The sequence below is a fragment of the Lathamus discolor genome, chromosome 1 (assembly GCF_037157495.1).
Source record: "Lathamus discolor isolate bLatDis1 chromosome 1, bLatDis1.hap1, whole genome shotgun sequence".
Classification (NCBI taxonomy): Eukaryota; Metazoa; Chordata; class Aves; order Psittaciformes; family Psittacidae; genus Lathamus; species Lathamus discolor.
Genome location: NC_088884.1, coordinates 151,626,120 through 151,643,874, shown reverse-complemented (window position 1 = coordinate 151,643,874; position 17,755 = coordinate 151,626,120). Strand labels below are relative to the sequence as shown.

The following is a 17,755-nucleotide window of genomic DNA, read 5'->3' as shown; positions in this document are numbered from 1 at the left end:
CTGAGAAAGTTGGGGCTGTTCAGCCTGGAGAAGAGAAGGCTGCATGGAGACCTCATAGCAGCCTTCCAGTATCTGAAGGGGGCCTATAGGGATGCTGGGGAGGGACTCTTCATTAGGGACTGTAGTGACAGGACAAGGGGTAATGGGTTCAAACTTAAACAGGGGAAGTTTAGATTGGATATAAGGAGGAAATTCTTTCCTGTTAGGGTGGTGAGACACTGGAATCGGTTGCCCAGCGAGGCTGTGAGTGCTCCATCCCTGGTGGTGTTCAAGGCCAGGCTGGATGAAGCCTTGGGTGACATGGTTTAATGTGAGGTGTCCCTGCCCATGGCAGGGGGGTTGGAACTAGATGATCTTGAGGTCCTTTCCAACACTAACTATTCTATGATTCTATGATTCTGCTAGTACATGATCATTTCCAGAGGCACAGCAAGTGGCTTGAACAGAAGAAGTATTAAAAACACTCCTCTTGGGCATAGGATAACTTAAAACACATACCAGGAGCCAAAGCAGACACATGTATGAACAGTGTGCTCTGAAGAAGCCTCACAAACTGATAGCAAAGAAGAAACTGGAAAGATGACAGACCCTATTTATAGAATGGCTTTAATATTATGGAGTCATCTCCATGTAATTTTTATCTGATGCCACAAAAAAGAGATGTGTATTCTTCACTTAAATCACTGACAGAATTATCAGTATTATTTTTACATGTATCTTAAACAAACATTTCTGCAGTATCAGAAAGAAGAAACAGCAGGAGGTAGGGATTTCCATACTTCAGTATTTCCACCTATTAAAAAGATTGTTCTTGTAATTAAAAACCAGAAATAGATTTATAGAAATTCAGAAAGACCAGCAGAAGATCTTTGTGACCTTTGAGAGTTCTTATGTCCTAGACCATAAGAAAATAAGTTTGATAGCTGGATTTAGTTTAAAGTTTTGCAGGTCATAAGCAGTTGTTCTGCCACTGGAAAGGATTTTTTTTGGCAAAACCATTATTCTGACATTTAAAAATGCTTGTCCCGTGTGTCCAGTGTTGTGCAAATACATTTGGTATAGAATATATGGGGATAAGGAAAAATTCTAACAAAGAAAGGAGTATTTGCTTGTTTGCAACTTTTCATTCCAAAAACTTCTCCCATTGTTTCTTATTTATTACGGTGCAAACAGAAATGTATTTCCTTTAGCAATTAATTGCTTATTCACCTACTAAAATTTTCAGGCTTAGTTTGCTCATTTACTGTATTTCTTTTTCATATAGTCATGTTGAAATAGAAAAGAAAAAAAGAAAAGGTGCGCATGGATAATTTTTTCTACTAATATCTGCTATGCTCAGTGCATAGCAAATGTATGACCTACTCATGTTATGAAAGGATGCCTGCTTGACCTCAGTGAATAAGACGGCAGAATTTAACACAACATAGAACAGACTTGTGTAACGGTGCTGGCTTACTTTTGCACCAAGCACAGTTACAAACTTTTACTCGTATATTTTTAAATGGTTGAAGAATTTTCCTCACTGTTCATAAGCTGCTATAGAAAACGTGTCATTAAAACATGCCCAGCAAGACATATGGCTGTTTCTGCAATCCACATTGAACACACCTAGCTGTACTATGCCTCAGCCTTCTCCAGCAACACTGCCCTCTTCCCAGCAGGCATATGAGAAGACTGAGATGTGAATAAACTGCTACCAGGTAAAGTCATTCTACTGGGTGAAATAATTTTTGAGTTCTCACTTTATGTATTTGCCATTCCTGCCTTCTTCCTCTTCACTCATACAAAGCTTCTCAAGATACAGACTTTTTATGCTCCTTTTATACACCTAGAGAGCGTGCAAACCTATGTAGTTTTATACAAACTAGACAACTGGATTTAATATTAAATCTAAAAATAACATTTTCAATTGCTTTAGGAAGCATTACACTTAATCCCCAAAATACTATTCTGTTTGTATTTTAACCAGTATAAGGAAATAAAATCAGTAATTTAAATATCAAGCATGTAAATGGTTTTTTGTAACTGTACTTACAGAAAAAACAGCAGCCACAGTTTCAACAGCACCAGTACTTAGAGTAACATAGGGGATTGTCTTATGATTGATCCCAGCTTCACTGAAGATGCTGTTTGTGTAGTACCAGATCTGTATCAGAGCGAAGAAAATGAGTTGTTAATCATCATGGCTTGAACTACAATACATTGGTATTCAGTTCAAGCATCTGATCTGCCAGATACCAGACTCGTTAAAACAGTGAACATTCCCACATGACTGAGGGCTGGGCAGAAGAACACATGAAGGGAAGGTACAAATTTCAGGTGCATTAGTCACAACACCACTGTACTTCTGCTTGAAGACCTAGGCAGAATTATAAGCAGCTTTAACTCATTTTAGCTTGATTCACTTTAGGAGTAAATCAAAGAAATTCACTTTAAGCTTGAACCAGCTGATACAAATAGGTTTCAGGTAGCTGAGTAACACTGCTTAAAAAGCTGGTTTGGGTGGCTTTATGGGATACTTCAATGGCATGTAGCAACAGGGGAGAAAACAGGAAAGAGATGCTGAAAGGCATTGCAGAAACCTTTTATTTTCTCACAGGAGGTGTGAGCTTTATCTCTCACTGCAGCGTGGACATCTGCAGTCAAGTCATCACCCTAATACATCTTTATTATCAACAGAAAGAAAAGACGCCTCTAGAGTAAGAATTGCTTGATGAAAAGTAAAAAGCTGCTTTTAGAATGAAATGAAATGTAGGCTAGAAGGAGCTGTCACTAATGGACAGAAACACAGGGAGCATAGGGTTACTAGCTTAGAGGAAGTCATTCATGTTTGGTCAGTAAAAACACATCCAGCAATAACAATATCCAGACAGAGAATGTATGTGGTAATACTCTAAAATAACAAGTCTGGTAAGTATCAGTGTCCTATTCACATTATAAATATCATATGAAAACCATATAATATTTATGTTGGACTCCAGGTGACAGCAAAGAACTAGCCAAAGATTTGTATGCAACTAGGAGGGACTGCCTTGGAGAGAGAAAAAATAACTGATTTACTAGAGAAGATGAAAAGCAGCTGAAACAACTGATTATCAGAGAAACTAAAGTTCTAAACCACAGCTGATTACCTGTGGCAACAAAACTAAAAGCCTGAGACAATGGTGGCACTAAACGTAAAAGTAGCAGTGATATTTTTTCCCATGTGTTGTCCACGTGACAAGCCTTATGAGGGCAAGCACTACTAAAGAAAAGGGTTGTCTGGTGAATGGAAGTGTATCGATTGCATGAGGAAACCCCTGGTGCATATCAGCATATTATGTACATGCTACATCTGTTCACCAAGCTACAGACCCAGGAGCTTTGTAAAACCAAAGGTCATTCTGAATTCCCAACTAGCTCTTCAGCAAAGGTGCCTGTCCCAGTCCAAAGAAGAAAATTCACTCATCTAACATAAAGCAAAAGAAAACAAAACACCAAGGAATAAAGGGTCAACTGTATCACCTTACACAATAAAGAGAAGGTGACTGAAGACTTTTATGCCTACTGCTGGCACATCAGCTCTCACCAGAATAGATGCAGGGACAGTAAGTGACAGCAGCAAACTTCTCTATGTGAAGTAATCTGCTTTCATGTAGCATGCACTGGTGTTAACTGTGCATTTCATTGGCTTGCTGATACAAAGCTGACTGAAGCAAAAACAAGATCAGCTCCAAAGTCCCTCTGAGATGTTTATGCCCATTGATAAATTTTTTGGGACCCAGTACAACTTATTCACCAACCGTACACCTACACAGCATATAAGGAAAGCAAGGTAACAAAAAACCATAATAAAAGTTATTTTTATTTCTCCATACTATAAGATTGAATAACTTATGCAATCAAAGTTAGAAAACACATAATTTAGACATTTCATTCTTGATATCAGTTTTGCATAGCAGATAGAGCTTCTAAAAATGATGTCGATATTGCAGTTCTGAAGACCTTGAAAGATAAAAAAGGCCAAAGAGCCACTCAATCAGACAACTCCTGAATGCAATTTACCAAAATGTAACAACTAGAACATAAGATGTTTCACAAGTGGTTTTACAGAAGAGCATGACGGACCACTGAGGGTAAGAGTGATAACACAGCTAGATTAAAAAACTAGCAGAGCAAAGACAGGATGAGGTTCACTCACACTTACTAGTTTCTGTAGCAGCATAAAAATAAATTAGGGTAAAAATTACTATGATGTACACGTTTGAAACAGTAAAAGTGGATGTTTTTCAGCCTGTGTATCATTAAACAGGGAAATACATTGCTCTAGGATATTACTGAGGCAAACTTACTAGGCTAATGATGACTATTCTACTTTCACTTATGTTAATTTTCTAACATGCTTTTTGAGGTGGAAGATGGATAAATTTTTTATGCATGATATGTGTCGTGGATATATTTCATCAGATTAAGAAAGACTAAATTAGATTCATTTATTTATGTCACTTTAGGTCACACTGTCTGGTACGCCATTATAACTGGATGTCTTAGTAAGATCAGGGCTTCAGCAGGATTTCTGTGGAAATCAATATACCATTTTTAAGCAAAACAAATTTTTATTGTAAAGTAAAAGCCTTAACAGGAAGCAAGATGTTCTTGTCTCCTGTTCTCAGATACCAGCAGGACAATTACAGAAGTCTCCCAGTTGGTGATTTCCCAAGAGAGTAACCTGAAACTCTCACCTGAAAGAAGTCCAACTTTCCTATATGCCCTGCCCAGATGGTGGTTGTGGTACAAAGCAGATTGATTAGTGAGACAGTACAGATGAAGCAAATGATGGGAGAAACAAGTTAGAAGGAAGTGTTCACAGCCAGTTAAACCTTGTTGATGCTGGCTCACACCCAGCATGTTGCTTCAGATGCAGTCAGGCAAACCAAGATCTGGGTTCAGCAGTACCTGTCACATGTGTACCTGACTCTGCCTCTGAGCTTAAGGTGACTTGGGCAACATCGGCCAGGAAAACCATGCAAAAGAAACAAGGAATTGAAACCTGGTCTCTTAATCAAGTGGTCCAGTTATTTCTCTTAAATTCTCTTATAATTTGCTTGGGTGTACTATTACATATTACTATTAACTATTTAAATAAGCAATTTCAGAACACAATTTTGTGTGTGTATTTTTCGGTGTGTGTCTTTAGTGACATTGCACAGCAGTAGAATCAAAGTAATAATAAAAAAAATGGTAAGGTTTGAAACAGCCAACTTAACACACAGGTTTCCTGACAAAGACATCTCTTCTGAGGCATATGTTCAGAAAGCAGCCACACAATGGCACTTTAAAATAACTCTGGCATCTGTTTTGGACTGGACACATTTCACTATCCCCCCACATCCTCACTCTAGCAACGAGAGTGTGGCTTTGGTCTGCCATGGAATAATGGACAATTTCTGTCATCTATCAAATACCCTCAAAACCATAAAACTCTTATTTTCCCTGAAAAATTAGCTCTGGCCTTTTTTTTTCTTTAAAGCAGTGTGCTTTATTGTGTGAACAGACTGTTTCTTACAGTAAGTGTCCTTTTGGTTCACCTATGCATTGATAAATTTTAGAAAGACTGGATGACATGATAATTCTATTCCTTTTCTTAAAAAAGTATCCATAGTGAGGACAAAATAGCCTGTCATTAGCACTGAAATCCTACAATTACAAGAGAACACCACCTATACAAATGTTTTTATAGTTCAGCCCACAGTATGAAAAAATCTAGTTCCATCCTAGTATTTTGTTAAAAACTTTTAGATATCAGAGTTCTAATTGCATCTATCTTTTAAATGGTCTTGGACAAATTGCTCTGTAACTTTGTATTAGGAATTTTAAAGCTGTAGAGATACCTGAGATAAGTTTGAATTGGTTGTCTTATATATCAGAAGAATTTACACTTATTATCACTGATTAGCTGCGGGGGGGGGGGGGGGGGGGGGAAGGAGGGGGGGAAACAAGCTGAAGTATGCTGTAATGCACAAAGCCACAGAGAGCTCTTTCCAGCAGCAACAGTATTGCCTTTCATATACGTAAGCAATTAACACCTTTGAACTGTGATAAAACCCTCTTTTGCTTTGTGGTGCTTCATGAGAACATTTGTGTTGTGCAACATAAAGCATCTAAGCCTGATGTCACAGCTGCAGGAAAGAAAGAATGTTCTGGCTGGATGTAAAGAGAACTCCTTTCACAGTATAAGGTATGAAAACACATAGCACAGATTGCCCAGGGAGGATGTGGACTCTTCACCCATGGACTTATTGAACTCAACTGTAGAATGCCCTCAGTAGCCAGAACCAGCCCTGCAGTCAGTCCTGCTCTGGGCCAGGACTTGGACCAGATGACCTCCAAAGAGCCCTTCCAACCTAAATTGTCCTGTGGCCCTTTCCTAGCTGATGCAACAGGCTCAGACAGATGAAAAAGGAGACTTTGATGTCATCAGACACATTAATGGTCAACAGGACATTTTGCTGTTGACTGTTCTGTGTCTTTTTTCCTCTTTTGCTCCACTTTCTGGCATATTGAAACTCAGCTTATTATTCCAATGTAAGAAACAGCAACAAAAATCAAACACCCTGTGAAACATCTTGAAATCATTTCCAGGAACTTCCGCTGACTTCTTTAAGTATAGAACTGAGTTAATTTAAGCAGAAATGTCCACTGAAAAGACTAAATTTACCTAACATGAACAAACATGGGGGATATCAGACCAGATCTTAACTGACCAGAAGAAACAAAGAATCAGGGTATCAGAAGCAGAAGCTGTACACTCTGTCATTGCTGATCTGTGCTACCTTTTTATGTCTTCCTTCAAAGTTAACACAACATGGTTTCTCTCCCTTTTTTTTTGTTTAAGAAACCCCAACAAGCAATACAGAACTCTGCGGACCTTCCCACAACTGGGTAACAAAATCACTACTACCAAAAACCAGCCAAAACGGAAAATCATAGAGATTGCTGAATGGTACAGCATGAACCTTGTATTAACAAGAAAGAAAGAAGCACCCTGGGAGGTGCCATGGCCTGAAGAAGGACACTTACAGCATTTAGCCCACAGAGCTGGTAGCAGGCCATGGTGATGACCACGGTAATGACCTGCCATCGCACCGCACGGGTTCTCAGGAGCTGAAGAACCGACACTAACTTGGTGTTTCTTTGGACTCGAGACTCTGCCAGCACCTCCTCTACTTCATGAGACACGTCTTCTTTCCCAAGGAAGGTCTGAAACGCTATAAAGAGGGAACATGTGTTTTAGGCCAAGATGTTTGTCACTATGTGCATTTATAACAGACTTGTTTCATAGGAATGGAAATGTGTGACAAAAATAGGAGGCATGCATGGGCTACAACTTAAATATTCTTCTGTCAACAGTATCATTCTGCTCTGGGTATGATCTGGCTCATCTGCACAATTGGTCTCAGATACTGCAACAAGAATATAAATTATTTAGCACCCTATCAAACTCCCTTACGTTATTTCATATATAATATAGTTGAAGGTCCAGTGCAGAGTCAAGACCATGTGCAATCTGAAAAAAGAGTTTAATAGCAAAGCAGTTCTGAACATTATTTGACTTGGCTACTTCTGCAGCCTAATAATATAGCAGACCCTGTTGCTGGAGATAGCTAGCATAAAGAAGTAATAAGATATAAAAACATATGTAAGTCTGGTAAATCAAGGCAGACACTTGGAACGAATAGCTGTTACTCTTCATATTACCTGTTGTTTTTACTAGCATATAGACAAGAATTCAATTTGTCAAGATTATTAATATTAAAAAGAATTACCCAGAGCAGCTCAAGACTTTATCAACATTGGAGACACAGAAGTGAATGTAGATGGCAAATGTAAGCAAATAAACCTTTTCTCCTCAGAAAAACATAGCATTTAATGTTATAGTATTATGCATTGATGGAATCCTGTGATATCTTTCCCCTGGGAATAATAAAAGCTTTCCATCTCACACCTCATCTAAGAGGTACTATAAACAGATATCTCCTAATGGAGGTGGTGTATCTTCACCAACCTTGTTTCACAGATACCGTATATGCTGATGATACCTTCATCACAATCTTATGAACATACCCCCAGGGGCTGGTTTTTTAAGAGGTGTTGAAAGTGCTCATCATCTTGGAATGACTGCAGAGAAACAATTGCAGTACACATATCCCTGAAACAAGGCTTTGCGACCCAGTAGGATGCTAAGTCTAAAAACAATCCTTTACACAGCAGGTCACTTAAAATTGTTATTTTTATTAAGTGAATAAGTTAATTTAGTTCTCCTTAAAGTCACATACTTTTTTTTTTTTTTCTCTTATCCAAAGCTTTGTCTACAAATAAATGACCTTCTAATTTTTCAGTATGTATATTTTACAGTATACATTTTTCTGGATCCCAAAAAGGATTTGGATGGTCAAGAAAGCCAGTAACACTGATTAGCCATGGATAAAATGACTGGACACCAGTTAGGTTTCAGAGACACAAAATTTTAACTTTACCCAGTAGGTGAAAAGGCCAAGTAGAGGCATTTGAATGCTGTGAGGGACAGGGCACACAAATTAACCTGCTGTGTCCTCAGAGCATTCCTCTCCATCGCTTTGGTGAATGCTCAGTACTGCACACTCTGCCTGGCTCACAGTCTGGCGGCACATGGAACAACCTCAAGCTCTGGGCCAAGATTTTCAGAGGCAGTTAGCACTTCTACCGCATATTAATGGGCCCAACATGACTCTGCTTAACAAGAAGGATGATTGTCTTAAGGGATGAACACTGACCACCTCTGGGTGTTGAGCAAATTCATAACATTAATTTATTCTGATACCCAGTTTCTCTCTTGGGAGAGGAGAGGTCAGAATTTTTAAATCTCTCAGAAACAGCATGAGACTTATTTTTTCTTGCAGGCCTTACAGTCAGAAATGAGTTAACTAATTCATACCTCAGAACCGAGAATTTAAGTTGCTGAGTTTCACCCCTGGGCCACTGCTCATTTATTATTAAATGACATGCTAAACACTCATTAAAATGAGTGTGATGTGTTTAAAGAAACTGCTGAGAAATATATAATTAGAATAATGTGTGCCTATGGTATTCTAAAGTCAATGTCTCATGCTTAAGTTACGTTTTACTCAGTATTATTATATCACTGATAAAGAGAAGTTCAGATAAAGATGATATATTTCTATCACCATAGTCATTTTAGGAAAGATTCTCTTGCATTTTTAAGCATCTGGTTTATCAGTGTAAATTAGGTCAGTGCACAATTTTCTCTATTTTGCCTGTCCTTAGAATCCTCAGCATTACTTTAGGCGCACAAGTGAAAAATATAGGTGCAGTCAAGTAAAAAGAAAGCAATCTGTCTTTATTGCACAAGGGAGCTTGCTCTATTTTTAGAGGGAGCAGGAAGTAAAAAACTGCAATTACCAAAATTACCAAGTACAAGGCAAAAGAAAAAACCCTACAGACACCTGCTTTATTTTTCTACCCACCCTGGTATTAGGACCAGAGATGTAAATGCCACTAGAAAACTTTGATGAACACTAAAAATTACCAACAAGTCAAGAAATGCTAAGAAAATGCTACTTTATGCCTGCATAGTTGAGTAGACAGCACTCAGTCTTCTTGGAAAAACACATTTCCCTGCTACTCAACACATCTTCAATTTTCTTCCATTAACAGTTTTTCAGTACAGTAAGAATCACAATTTTATGCATAATTAATGTTGAAATAAATTCTGCATTAGCAGGGAGATGGAAAAATTCAAAGGTCTTTCAATATGTGATGTTCTATTCTATTCATTTTACGTTTTAAACCCTGCATTACTGGCACTGAGAAGCACAGCAGTTGTTCCTCTCCTCACTACAATGACTCAGTTCCCTCCATGGCTGGCTGTTTCTCTCTATAGGGGAGTCTTATTTTCATGTCATGCTCAAAACCATCTAAGGAGTTACAGTTCCAGCAATTTTTAGACCTTTCCCAGATTTCTTTTTAATTCTCTTGGATCAGAGGTCCTAGATGCTCAGCTTGCAAATGTCAGGATACTGCCTTTATAAATAGCAGAAGTGGTGGATGATCCCAGTCAAGGGGAAAGGAGCTACAAACCCCTTCAGTTTACACCACCAGTTTTTATTAATTTCAGCTATGTAAAGGCAAATTGCCTGAAACTGGTTCAAAGGTCTGGACAAAATCAGTTGATATTGTCTTTAAAACCAAACAGGCTTTTAAATTAACGAAGACGGACATCCAAGAACTAAACTCTGTGGGGAATTACTGATTCTTTTTCCACTGTAGTACTTTCAGGACTGTGCAAAGTACTCAGCTGTTATTGTAAATACTGAATCAACTGTAAACTTTGAGAAGACATTTTAAAGGATCAAAATGCTATTGTGTGGCTTACAAAATAGAGCCAGCCCAAGGCAAGAGGAGGAAGAAAAATAGAGAAGTTGCCACAGGTAGCAGCTTGTGCTTATGCTTTTAAAAACAAAATTAAATGAAAAACCTCGTGATTTCATTTTACTGATGATCAAGTATATTAAACCCAGGGTCTTTAACACAAAGCTTTGCCTAAGCTCTTCTTAAAGAGCATCTTCTTTGGCCACAGTTATTCTGTCCAGTATTCTGGGGGCAAAATACTGGGGTGGAATGGATCCAGTCAGGTACCTCCTACTGATGCTGGCTGCTGTTTCTGAGCAACTGTAGACATAAGAGGTGCTCTGATGTTTGCCTCAGGACTTGCAAGAAGTTAACCCAACTTCAATGCTTTTGAATTTGATAGTAATTTCCCTGTAGTAACTTCATGTCAACACAAAAATATTTGGCAAAATGAAAACCAGTTATTTTCATATACCACTAATTTTATTAGAGCACTGAATAGTCAGAAGAATAATTTAGATGTACCTTGCTAGAAGATGTTTGAATAGCTATTTAAATTTATCAAAATATTAACTACTAACATGTAGCATAGCAAAATTTAAGAATAAATCTCAAATTTGCTATCCAATTCAGTAAATATAACTGCAAGCAAAAGGCTTTAGTCTTTTCCCATGTGTCAGCTCCTTCTCTTTCCAAGTAAAGGAGCACACAGACTTTTGATGAGTTATGATCCAGTTTGGGATTACATCTTTATTTGTTCCCACATCTGGTTTCACAAACCATCAATACAAAATAGGCCTGTTCAGGTTCACTTGGAACTAGCCAAGATGTACACTTAAAACAAAATACCCACGTGGCATCCTAAAATAACACAAGAATTGCTAAAAGAAGTTATGTCAAAGGTCCAGTGAACCCAGCCTCCTTTGTAAAAGACAGGAGGTTTAAGAAAAGTTTAAAAACAAAACAGACACACCATGGTCACTTCAGCTTTTGGCAGTCAGCAACATCTGAGATGGAGACTCCAACATAAGCCAGCAAGTGTAGAAGTTTTGGCTATATTCCTTTCCAATTAGTATACCTTAAGATGCTTCAAGACATACAAAAACCACACAGATAAGCAAAAAATAAATCATATATGTCCTTGTTGTAATTTAAATCACTGGATTTACATCAATTTCTTCCTGCTGCAACTTTGTTTTTAACATCTCTCTGGTTTTAACGTGCAAGGCCCATGACAGGCTTTTGCGAAAGCAGATAGCTGATTTTTCATAATCAGGAATGACCTCACTTTTTTATCACATGAAAAGGTATAAACGCTAAGCCACCTTTCTAAGAATCCAAATCTACACTTTTCATTATACCTCTTGTAACGCTTCTTTCATCACCATGGGAGTTCTATCGCGTGACTGAACACATTAGATGAACAGATACTGTATGTCACCAGCAGATGTTACTGTGACATTTTATCCAACTTATTTGACCCTTAAGATATCACAATATTCTTGTTCTCTGGCAAGCTGGGATGCCAGCTGAATTCCATCACTGATTTACATGAACTGCTACTGTAGCTGCATCAAAAATGCAGGTTTCCTCCTTGTACCAGTATTCTTTAAGGGACACATCAAATCTCCAGCTGAAAGTGTTTATAACCAATGTTGCTAGTCATAAAAGTGTTCTGCCTTATCCCGCTACTTTTACTGTTTTCATTTATATTGCAGCATTGCCACAGTTCCAGATCAGGGGTCCACTTAGCATGCAACTAAGACACCTAATGTCAAATTCCTGCTCTAGAGCTTGGATGGCAATGTGCCGTATGCAATTACAGCATCAGGGCTTTTTTTCTTTTTCTTCCCGTTTCTATCCCTGTTACTCTTCATTCCCACTGCTCTCTAACAACTGAATAATGATTTCCTTTGAAAGTCCTCCTCTGTCATTTAAATACCCATTTCTTCTCTGCTGTCTGGTGAGCATTATGAAGAAGGATCACACCAGTTAAATGCTAGGCATTTTTTTCCCTTCTGTTCTTATCAGGTGAGGATAATGCTACATATTGGGCCTTGGAGGGGAGCTGGGTTGACTCTACCCTCTCTCCGTTACCAGACCTTTAGTTTTTTAAGCAAAGCAGATTTAGAGATAGCACTGCTGGTCCAGTCAACTATTCTCACCCCACAACACGTAAATCAGTTCTCCCACATTCAGCAGGGAGACGGGAATATGGGACATAGCTCCTGTTGGTGTCAGGCAGGAAGTCAGGATGGTGACCTTCAGCAAGACAAGCAGAACTCAGCTGTGAGCATTGCTTTTGGCAGCCATGGTGTCCATGCAGCTGATTAGCCAGACATTGGCTCAGCCTCCCACAGTGTGCACTGTTTACACTGCTAGAAAGGGGAAAGTAGGGAACCGTGCAGATACCCATTGATGGACATCAGGAGACATCAGCCATCTGAGGCCTCATGAAGTAGCTTCTCACATGGTATTGTGGCTTACATTTACACATGATGCTTTCCTTCTCTAACCTTACCTCTTCTCTTTTTTCACCACTTACACAATGCATTTCATTCCTTCTCCTACTTTCAGACTCTTATTTGCCACTTAAAGACATCTTGTTCTTTTACACTTCTGCCAAAACATCATAGGGTCATTGAATGGTTCGGGTTGGAAACGACCTCTAAAGATCATCTAGTTCCAACCCCAGTGTCATGAGCAGGGACATCTTCCACTAGAAAATGAGGAGGCAACTTGTATTTTAGTAGTTATATTCTGGTTATCTCCTGAGGACAGAAGAAAGGGAATATGTGGAAACTCAACGACCTACATTATCCCACTGGATTTTCATTGTTTTAAAACATTAATTAGGAAGATAAATGTTGTCATCTCAATTTTAGAAGCTTTCACGCACATTTTAGAGTATTTCATAAAGACTGAGGGATCCATCTGCCTTACATACAACAGACCTTTTACAAATAACAGTTTTATGTTTTACCAATAAGATATAATCCACAGTGAAATGTGTATTTGCATGAATAGCCTTCATCCATTAGTGGAAAAAAAATGGATTTAGCCAGAAGAGACACTTGCACATTTCTGATATTAATTTTCAAATTTAACTTAAGAGGGAAATAATTCAAAAGCATTACTATAGTCATCATTAAATTGGAGAATACCACACTATCATTATATGGCTTACAAGGTTTTTAATAACCTACAAACTCCCTTATACTAAGGCTTTTTCTCCCCTATTTCTGCTGATAATGTCCAGATGATTTTTCTTGGTTGTTGATTCACTGTTATTTATCCTCCTATTCAGTGAATTCCCCTCCCAACCTGCTTTCATTATTCCACTGCATTACTCCAAATACCTGAAATTTGGCTAGTGCCTAATCTGGATTTTTCCATGTGCCCTGGATGGGGAGGAGGGCTCCAAACTCCCCACGCTGGTCTAACATCACAGGTGTTCTCTGTCCTGTCATTCCATAAATCAACAAACTCCTTTCCACATGCTGAACAAAGATCTAAAGATGCTTTCATTTTCAAATCTGCATTAGGAGAGGGGTGATTTGAAAGGCTGTGCAACAGCAAGGAAACTGCTTGTGTTCCTAACGTGCTTCATACGAAGGCATCTAGATACTTTATAACACAGAAGTATAAGATGATATGATTTATGCTACCTTACAGGTGGATTTTATTAATTCCAAAGTGATATCTAAGAATCATTCTTATCTATTTGGCAGCTGATATCCTACAGGCTGCCTTGCCTGTGCAACAAGGTGACCAGTTCTGGAAGCATGGCAGCCTGATAGGAAAAGCACAGAAATTCAAGGGGATGCATACACTTTACTCTCCTATGGTGCTTTGCAAACCTCTGCCTAGAAGCATGGGTCCTTACCTGTTTTGAAAGCTCTAAAGATGACACTCAAAATGAGTTTCACTCTGTACTACGGTATATCTCAGTATTGATATTTTGGTTTAGAATTAATCAGGTCAAAAAGCTTTTATTGATAAGCAGTTACTTTCTTTATTTTTTTGTACACCAGCCTCTTTTAATTAAAGTATCTAAATTTGTAGGACTTAAGGTGGCTTATGAAAGCCGCCTTCTCACAATCAACCAGGGAACTGCTAAACCTTATTTTCCTTCAAATATTGAATAAGGTGTGGGTAACTCTGCCCTCCTGACTTCTTCTACTCCAAAACCCACCTGCAATGCTTGTAGATTAGATTTCAAATCATTTTCAGAATACTCCCCAGGCTGCAGCTGGCCCATTACCAGCAACAGTAAATGCTGAGAATTTCAAGGCAGGTGGTGTTACTTTATTGCCAATTTTTTATAATCTTTAAACTCTATCTATCAGAGGTCCAGCTTCACTGTCAGTGATGAGGTTTCCAGCTACTATGGCAGGATTTCCAATAGATCCCTACCACAAGCGTGACATTATGCAACAGCATTGTAGATGTGGTATTTTTGCCAGCCATAGCTCTGGAAATATATGTACAATTTTATCAGGTAGAAATGAGCCAGTTGCAACTTGGCATCCAAGGCATGAAAGAATCCCAGCCCAGCTGTGGTGCTGCGAGATTACTACTACTGTTGGGCAGTAGTAGAGTCAGCCCCAGGCTACTCACTGCTGTGTCCCTGCTGGTGCTCTGACCATGGCTGGCAGGCAAACCCTCTCCTTCATGGTCCCTGGAAAATATGTTCTCTGCCTCACCAAATCTCTGCTGACTCTGTAAAGCCGAAGAGTTCTCCCCAAGCCTTGTTGCTTTTGTGTCTTTTTATTAGCACTGAACTGTATCTCTAAATGCCTGAGGCACCAGCATTTGCAGGATTCTTCATTCAACACCAAACCAGAGTTCCTAAACATGGGAGTCTTTTCCTTAATGTGCCATTTCTATTCAAGAGTGCTCGTCAGATCACAAAAGGCCAGTTTTCTATTTCATAGTAGAAGAAACAGGATAGAATGATTTGTATTAATTTCATTATAAAAGAGTATTAAATTTAAGTTGTGGGGACTGATTCACACTTTGCAAGTAATTCTGCAATCAGCTAGTTGGTGACTGAAAATGTAAGGGTTATATTTAAATGAAGTTCTTAAGAGCACTTTTTAAAGCACAGTTTTGTTCTGCAGACATTTTAGTACTGCACTAAGATTCCTTCTTTCTTTGTACACTGCTATTTTTAATGTGTCCCTATAATAAGTAAAACCAAATTTTCAACATTTTCTCAGCCTAACAGGGTGATATATTAGGACTTACAACTGCCTGTAGTAATTTTACTGGGGCAGAGCATTCAGCAGCTGTGCTCACACAAGCAAATTCTTTTATACATACAACTTAAAGAACAAAATATTCTGGTCTGTGTCTATGAAACTGAAGCAAGCTATATGGAACTACTTGAAATTTTCAGTTATATAGGTGTATGAGGTTTTTATTAGATCTACAAAAGGTTATAGAGTTACAGAAGAACAGGCTCAAGCACAGCAACTAGTGAAAAAAACCCAGCAACAGAACCAGTACTTTTGCTAGCCAAACTGAAAAGACTGTAGATAAGGGAGAGTCATGAAGACAGAAATCACTTTTCACTCCCAAATGAACCCAGCATACAGTGGCTGATGCACATACAACAGCAAGATGATTTGGGTAGGTTTGTATCACCACGCACAGTGCCATATAGGTTTAGTTCTTTGTGGAATTTTATTTACACAAAATCCAAAGCAACAATTTTTACACATGCAAATAAAAATGTGAGGGAAAGATGACTGTCAAGAAAATCTCTGTCATTGGAATATTCTGCTTTTACTGTGATATCAGAATTACTTCCCAGCCTGCATCCCTACAATAATCACCTTTGGCTACAAGAAAGTAACATGTCATACCTCTTTCTGCCTTGCTCGTGTTATGTTTTTCAAGTAGGAGGTAACGAGGACTTTCAGGAAGAAAAGGTAGAATCACAACTTGTATCAGTGAAGGAACAATAATTGCTCCAAATAAATAAGGCCACCGAGATTCCTGCAAACAGATGCAAACATACATCAGTAATACTGTCCCATAGTAATAATAGGAAGAAAAAGAGCTTTGATGGGAAGCACTGTAACTTTTCAACATTCAGCATGTTGTGTCAGTGAGTAGTGTTGTCGTCTGCCTGAGCTAAGTAAGCAGTCTGGACACTTCCCTCTCTGATCACCTTACTCAAAAGCCAAGGAAGACAGAATTCAAGCCATCAACTGACTGAGAATGAAAAGAGAGGCGCAGGGAAGCTAGGAAACAGCAATGAGTAGCATATTTTTCCTTTCCTTCACCATCAACAACTAAACATGCAAAAATGTCATATATATATATAAATATATATTCTACAAATCATCCCCACTCACAGAAACATCACACATTAGCTTTAAGAACCAGTACGACATTGTTTTTGTAAAGTTACATATACCTTATTGGTGTCTCTTAGTCTAATCTAATTGATCTAAAAAAAATACACACACACACACACACACACACACACACACAACGACTGAGCTAACTGTATTATAGTCATAGTATAGGTAAAACCCCACTAACACTTCAGCTAAGCTGCAGTTTAGCATTTATGTGCTTCTTGGTGTAATGCAGGCAGTGACCCTTCAGCAATTCACAGGTGCCAGGCATGAACGAAGTTGGGCTAAGGTCTCTTTTCTACTTGGCAAAACACATTTGCCTTACAGGTACAACTAACACATAGTTGGGCAGTTTTCATTTCTGTTCAAAAAAGAAGACATGAGAAGACGTATACAGTTCAACACAACTAAAGTGAAAGACAGCTATATAATTTAACTAGAAAAAAAGATATCTGGCTAACTGATGCAAGGTTATCTTTATGGATGATTTCTCTTGCAGTTAATGATTCCACCCCTTAAGATGGCTTCCATGCTAATTTAAGTATATTTAAGTTTCACCTATCCTCCTGTCCCAAATCACAGGACCTTGAGTCCTTTGGTTTTATGGTAGTGTAACCAAGAATAATGCATTGTAGTGTTTCCCGTTCTGAATTACCTAACCTAGCTCAGATGTTCAAATGAAACTCCATGAAAGAGAAAGGGCTTTTTCTAATTGCTTTGCAAGTAATCTGCTGGAAGTCTCCAGCAAGGACCTGAAACACAAGAGCCATCTGCAGCATACCAACAAATGCAAAGCCCCAATGACTCATCTCTGGCAAGAGCTACAGCTGAACCCAGGACACCTCCATAGAGAAGCCAGGCAGTTTTAGACTGCCAGAGCCCCACTGCTGTGCAGGTGAAGAGCATGATGAGTTGCACTATCCAGCACTAGTTATACAAATCTACTTAACTGCTAGCAGATTTCAGATACAACTTGACTTCGATGATTTTCTTTGAAA

At 38.6% G+C, this 17,755-nt stretch overlaps 1 protein-coding gene across 3 annotated transcripts in view; it reads right to left on the bottom strand.

The window, feature by feature from the left end:
- SLC2A9 (solute carrier family 2 member 9) overlaps positions 1 to 17,755 on the bottom strand; it is a 122,933-nt gene that overhangs the window by 51,454 nt on the left and 53,724 nt on the right. For all 3 annotated transcript variants that reach the window (XM_065659346.1, XM_065659336.1, XM_065659329.1), the window contains 3 exons: positions 16,257 to 16,389; positions 7,060 to 7,247; positions 2,036 to 2,146 (listed from right to left, as the gene is read on the bottom strand). In XM_065659346.1, the coding sequence (XP_065515418.1) occupies positions 2,036 to 2,146; positions 7,060 to 7,247; positions 16,257 to 16,389 (432 nt within the window). The remainder of the gene's footprint in view (positions 1 to 2,035; positions 2,147 to 7,059; positions 7,248 to 16,256; positions 16,390 to 17,755) is intronic.